Source organism: Agrilus planipennis, unplaced genomic scaffold (assembly GCF_000699045.2).
Source record: "Agrilus planipennis isolate EAB-ADULT unplaced genomic scaffold, Apla_2.0 scaffold93, whole genome shotgun sequence".
Classification (NCBI taxonomy): domain Eukaryota; kingdom Metazoa; phylum Arthropoda; class Insecta; order Coleoptera; family Buprestidae; genus Agrilus; species Agrilus planipennis.
In genome coordinates, this window is record NW_020438867.1 from 550,535 (window position 1) to 557,078 (window position 6,544).

General features: G+C 32.1%; 2 protein-coding genes across 2 annotated transcripts in view; both read left to right on the plus strand.

The window, feature by feature from the left end:
- LOC108739688 (dynein heavy chain 7, axonemal-like) overlaps window positions 1-2,258 on the plus strand; it is a 40,234-nt gene extending 37,976 nt beyond the window's left edge. The window contains exons 46-51 of the mRNA XM_025976093.1: window positions 274-289; window positions 350-584; window positions 1,272-1,423; window positions 1,511-1,648; window positions 1,758-1,901; window positions 2,037-2,258. Of these exons, the coding sequence (XP_025831878.1) occupies window positions 274-289; window positions 350-584; window positions 1,272-1,423; window positions 1,511-1,648; window positions 1,758-1,901; window positions 2,037-2,243 (892 nt within the window). The 3' untranslated portion in view covers window positions 2,244-2,258. The remainder of the gene's footprint in view (window positions 1-273; window positions 290-349; window positions 585-1,271; window positions 1,424-1,510; window positions 1,649-1,757; window positions 1,902-2,036) is intronic.
- Window positions 2,259-3,014: 756 nt separating this feature from the next.
- The window catches only part of LOC108739690 (dynein heavy chain 7, axonemal), a 29,807-nt gene continuing 26,277 nt past the window's right edge, over window positions 3,015-6,544 (plus strand). Inside the window, exons 1-6 of the mRNA XM_025976100.1 lie at window positions 3,015-3,140; window positions 3,204-3,639; window positions 4,286-4,590; window positions 5,557-5,860; window positions 5,922-6,257; window positions 6,315-6,443. Of these exons, the coding sequence (XP_025831885.1) occupies window positions 3,208-3,639; window positions 4,286-4,590; window positions 5,557-5,860; window positions 5,922-6,257; window positions 6,315-6,443 (1,506 nt within the window). The 5' untranslated portion in view covers window positions 3,015-3,140; window positions 3,204-3,207. The remainder of the gene's footprint in view (window positions 3,141-3,203; window positions 3,640-4,285; window positions 4,591-5,556; window positions 5,861-5,921; window positions 6,258-6,314; window positions 6,444-6,544) is intronic.

Here is a 6,544-nt window from a genome sequence, read left to right on the forward strand (position 1 = left end):
CAATTTTTTAGTGGCAATACACTTTTTAGCAACAACAGAAAATACAGGAGATTTTATAATAGGAGATACCATTTGAAATCGATTTACTCTTAGTTTTTCAATCGATATATTCATGGGCAAATTAACTACAGATTTCCAATTATCAAATTTCCTACCGTTCGCATTGTTGAGACCAAAAATATGATTCGAATTATAAGTGTTCTTGAAGATTAAACTCAAGATCATATTCGAAGTCACTAAGTGATTGCCTAAAACTTTTTCCGAAATAATCAGGACCAATCCTGAGATAGTATATTGCCCAAAGATACAAGACATTCTAAAATTCATATTTTATATTTTAAACTACTAGGATTCAACTTCATCTGAAAGTGCAGCTAAATCTCCGGAAGACGTTATTTATGATGTATCTACCGACATATTGGCAAAACTACCCAAAAACTTCGATATTGATGAGGCAATGAGAAAATATCCCACGATCTACCATCAAAGCATGAACACGGTACTTGTGCAAGAAATGCACAGATTCAATCGATTACTTAGCACCGTCAGGGATAGTCTGATAAACATTAAGAAAGCTATTAAAGGTATGATGACAATAATTTGTCAAATATTTAATAATAAATAATAGAAAATAGCTTTAATTAAGTATATTTTATTTATTTACTCCGTAGCCACTAAGACACAAATGATGAAAATGTGATAAATATTTAATATCGCTTATATTTCGCAAACTATAGGTAATTATCATGAGAATCAGACATACGTCTTTCAAATAATCTCTATAGGACCTCATTTTTAATTTTGTTCTGTTTTGCAACCTTTACAATACGAATTTCGCAAAATCCGCCCCTGCAATAGTCAGAATATGTTTCATTCATCTAAATTGACCCAATGGTTTTGGCTGTGCATTGCTCCTCAGTCAGTCCCTCAGGACCAACTTCTTTTTATACTTACAGAGATAGAATAAAATACTAGGTAACAAAAAAGATTTTAACTGAGGATAATGCCCAAAAAATATCTAAAACTTTGTATCTGGAATTTTGGCATTTAGTGAGTTTTACTTCCACATTACTTTATTTGTTTCTCTTATATTATGTATCTTCGATATTATATATCCTTCGTAAATAATAACTTAAAACCTGTCATTCATAACTGGGGAGTTATATACTTATAATCACTTATTTGTTTCTTCTTTGGTAAATCGCCTAAAAATGACAGCAAGGATAAATAAACATAAAATAAACAAGTGGTTTTTATTTTTCTTTTATCAGGGTTAATCGTCATGTCTGTAGACCTAGAGGAAGTTTTGGTGAGCATGCTGAGGGGAAAAATTCCAGGAAAGTGGGCAAAAACTTCATATCCTTCGATGAAACCGTTAGGGAGTTATGTAAACGATTTTTTAGCAAGGCTGGCATTTTTACAAGTAATTTACAACTAATTAGTATTAAATATGTTTATGTACCCATGTCTTTATATACTTATTTCCTCGAATTAACTTTTCGATTTATAGAAATGGTTCGATGAAGGACCACCCCCTACATTTTGGCTATCAGGATTCTTTTTCACTCAAGCTTTTTTAACTGGAGCGCAACAAAACTTTGCAAGGAAATATACAATTGCAATAGACTTATTGACATTTGACTACGAGGTACTCAATCTTTTTAAAATTACAGCAAACCAATAATAATTAAACATATATCTGTCCTAAGGGATGTAGTATAAAGCAGGACCTTCGTCCTTATCTTTTATTTTCACAGGTTATGAAAGCTCCTACCTTTACGCAACCACCCGTAGATGGTGTTTACGTTTATGGATTATTTTTAGAAGGAGCCAGATGGGGTATGAATACCATGAGACTAGAAGAATCCTACCCCAAAGTTTTATACGACACTGTTCCAATTGTAGGTCATTTACTAAATCCTTTTGCATAACATTTGGTCCTGTTTTCGTAAACAATTAATTTATTTTACCATTTACAGCATTATGTACAATTCCATCCATTTAAATGAAAGAATTGATATGCACATTTGTTTTAGCTCTTATTTATACCAATCGAAAGGTCCGAGCTGGTTATCCGAAAGACATACGACTGTCCGGTGTATAAAACGTCAGAACGAAGAGGAGTCCTTTCGACCACAGGTCATTCGACAAATTTTGTTATCCCTATTCGTATGCCCACAGAAAAACCCCCGGAACATTGGATTTTACGTGGAGTTGCTATGCTTTGTCAACTGTCGCAATAAAAATGTGTTGTAAAGGTTCCAGCATGCACTGTAATAATACTCTGCAAAGTACTTGCATAATAAAAATTATCAATACGTTACGTTTTATTGTTTTCCGATATTGAAACATATCCTCAAATGATTCTTAACAACATATGAAGAATATGAAAAGTTAAAAAGTGTAAAAAGTTCAAAACATAAATTATAGGTTTATAGTTTACAAATATCCCTAGTAAAAATAAATTAAAAAAGAAAAATTTACCTAAATATTAAAGCGATATTTACAATTCATCCCACTAGCCCGTTGCTTCGTAAGCGAAAATAATAAAAATTACAATTTGGNTAGTTATTTTAGTTGATATTACAACTTAAATTGCAACAATTAAGAAACTTGAAAATTTTACTATTTCTACGGCAAATATAGTCATATACAATCGAAAATTGTAATCTTTGCGTTGTGGTAAAAATTTAGTTTTCTCCGAGTAGGCATACGGTCCATGCGTCCATATAGTCTTGAAACTAAAGACTTCATAAGGATGATGATGCTGACTGAATAATATAAAATTCAATCTTTTTAAGAATAAAATCAATACAATCTCATTACTTTATTTGCATTGTTTCAAATGTAGTTAATTAAATCTACTCTCGTCAAGGAAATTAATATTAGCTGAAATATCACTGTTAATTATTTTTTAAGCGTATTATATAAAAACCCAATACGCATTATGGTTGCCATGAATTCCTGTTATTGACATAATTCCAATTCGTTTCTATAGTAGAGGTAAACAAAGTGATAATGTCAGAAATACTTGTATTTTCTTGATAAAAATGTTAATTAATGCTTATAGGACATAAGCTTTAATTGTACCATATTTTCAGAAATTACATTTTACTTCTGTAATTATTATAATTATCCAGGTAAGGTGCACTTTAATTTACAATTATTATTGCACGCTCCGCGTTAAATTTCGGTCATTTTAGAAACATGTCGCAATCATCAAAGCACAAAAAAGAAAGACAAAGACTTATAAATAACATTTTGGAGAAACGAGCGTTCATAGATAACAGAGACACGAAAGTAAAAGTACCACGGCTCATAACACCTTATGATTACGGTCAAAGAAGTGAAGATTTGTTTAAATTACCAGAGGAATTTAGCAAATCGCCATTAGAGAAGGAAAAGAAAAAGAAACGCCGCGTACAAAAGAAGCCTTCCTATTCGCAAATGCGAAAGGAAAAGGAAACATTTCACAAACGGATAGTTGAACTAATGACAAGCGATGCCGATCAAATGGACGTTGACTTAGATGATGTTCCAATAACAAATGAAAAAGATTTGCTTAGATATTGTTACTATATTAATTACGGTGTCGATACTATTCATGTATCTCCCCTTGATGATGCAGTTTTGAGACAGGTTTATTAAATATTTTCTTATAAAGATGCATATATGCTATAGACAATACGCTTAAATAACAGTCAAGCATACGTAATGACTGTAAATTATGTGAATTGACAAAAATGTATTACTTTATCTAGATATTTTTCAAAATAGTTAATTGGAGTTAGTAAAAGTAATAAACATAGTACGCCAAACAAACTTAAAATTACTTGGCAAAAGTACAGAAATAAAAAAGAAACTAGGGCGATAATAATTTAACTTGCCAAACAGTTTATGGTTGCTCTATTTTTTTTCATTTTTATTTAGTTTGCTATGTAATCGTTCTCCTTTTTAACATCATTCGGCTTTTTATTATATTTGTGTCTCTTTCTTAACCTACTTATCCACCCCTGCAATATAAAATATCGTTTTACTACTTTCTAAAAGCCTTACTACAGATTTAAAATACATATATTATTTGTTTAATTCTGTCGCAATAATAATTTTCTCTGAATTAAAATATACATATGAATTTACTATTTAAATATTATAATATTTAGTTTTGATTATGATTTAATTGAATTTAAAAAATCAGCAAAGATTCCAAAGGTTTTTTAGAGTATTATCGCAAATATAGATAAGCAATTCCTTAAATTTGTTCATCTCTGTAATGGTTTTGTAGATTTTATTTTTGATTCCTCAAAAATTAAAAAAATGGAGTACGGTCTTGAATGAAACGGTAGAAGAATTGCAGAAGGATTTCATGCTATCAAATAAGCGAGCAATTATTGATTTCGCTCTCAAAGATCCTAATAGCAACCAGCCCCTTATAACAATGTATGATTCACCAGAGAGACGAGAAGTTGCTGAAGAATGTCCAAAGTGGCATAGCAGCATCGAATTTAGTAAATCAAAAATGTTGCGCTGGTTGTTCATCGTTAATCCTGCAACTGTAAACGTGCTAAATCGATGGTATACGCACTACAGGTATTTTAATACACCTCTATCAATTATCAACAAGTTAAACATACTTAAAAATGTAGGGATGAGTTACAAAGATAGAAAAGTGATACTTAGTTTATATATAAAGAGCAGCAGGCAGTTATAGAGCTGGGGCTGTAACGTAGAGAAGTAAATATTAGAAAGGGAGTCAGACAGGGATGCACACTATCACCGCTACTTTTTCATTTATTTATCGAAGACGCAGTCAACATCATTAAAGACAGTACAATTGTAAGGATAAATATACAGGGGCAAAAGATTAGTATGCTTAGATTTGCAGATGATGTAGCAGTATTAGCATCTAGCAAGGAGGAATTAAAGATAGCTTTAAATAAAATGGAAGCGGTATTGACAAAACAGTACTGTATGAAAATAAATAACAGTAAAACAAAAATACTGGTATGCAAGGGAAGAAATAGTATAGTAAAATGTCAGATAAATCAGGACGGAAGGAGTAGTAGGGTTATAAAGCAGAGGTCACTTCTATGCTCGCGAACGATAAATCTAGAAATTCGAAAAAGTTTGTAAAAGGTTTATGTTTAGAAAGAATAGGAGAACAGAGATCTCTATGGAAGCCAATAAAAAATAGACAGGATAGATTTGTAGGACACCTTCTCAAACATGAAGTTCTAGTCAGAGACATATAAAAGCAGAAACAGGAGTTCGGAGGAGTAGGTCTAGATTAGATTACTGTTCGCAAATAGTTAAGGACGTGGGTTATTCTAGTGTTAGCGAAATGCGAAGATTAGCTCAGGGTAGGAAATAGTGGAGGTGCGTGCCCAACCAGTCTTAGGACTGAAGACCTTATGATAATGGTGATATAAGTAACAATTAGCTCTTTATTTAACCCTACCATCTGATTTCCTTATAAAAAGTTTTCATTTCATGAAATTTTTAATGATAAATTATCCCTGCTGAATGAGTTATCCCCTTGAAACATTCTATTTTCAGAAAAGTGCGTCTTATAAATATGACAGAAATTAAAAACAACATTGGGTCCTTTTACCTAAAGAAATTTCAGAAAATGGTTCAGAAACAATTAGAAACAGCTAACACAATCCTGCTAGAAGATTATTTTAAGACAGTCGTTGACATATTCATTCTCGCTCATAGGAGAAAACAACTGGTCGATTCAAGAAATTTGAAGCAGTTGAAAAAATTTTATGACTGTGTTGCTTCGTTGATGACGTATCAGCTACAGACACTTTGCTTAAAATCGCTTTATGATTACCATCAGTACATTACAGATATAAAAGTAAGAAATTTACCCCGTAGTATCTGCGGTTTCTGTGTTATATTATTGTTGTTTGCTGTAGTATTCCAATAACGGTTTTAAAATCTTCCTGAAGAGGAAAGTCCTTGTCGTTCCAACAGAGGAAGAAGAAGAAGCAGGCGAAGAAACAATTGCTGAAAGTGAATATACGGAAGAGGAGGAAAAACAAGAAGAAGAACAAAAGGCTGAAGAGGTCGAAGATGAAGAAACGATAAGTGAAATGAGAAACGAACTGGAATTAATTTTTGAACCATCTTTCGAGGAATTTTCCATCGAAATTATCAATCCCATTGATGCAATGATTGCTGCAGTCATGGTAGTACCCAGATTAGAAACATTGTTGTACTTGGATTACGAAGGACCTGCAGGAAGGCTCACAGTAGGAATCTCGATTTTTCTTTCTGTTATGTCTATCTACAGCACAAGAAATTTTTAGCCAGTTATTCTTAGTGAAATCGTAGACAATTATAAGAATGATATTTATAATATGCTACAAGAACAACGACTTGGTCCAGAAGACAGGGCTCATGACTTTGACCGTTACCTTCATTTACTTAATGGCGAGGTACGTTCCCCAATGTCATCTAAAAAGCATCCACAACACTCCTTGTATTTTAATTTAATTAATTATATTCAAATTTATTTAGCAATTGCGATGTTACACTA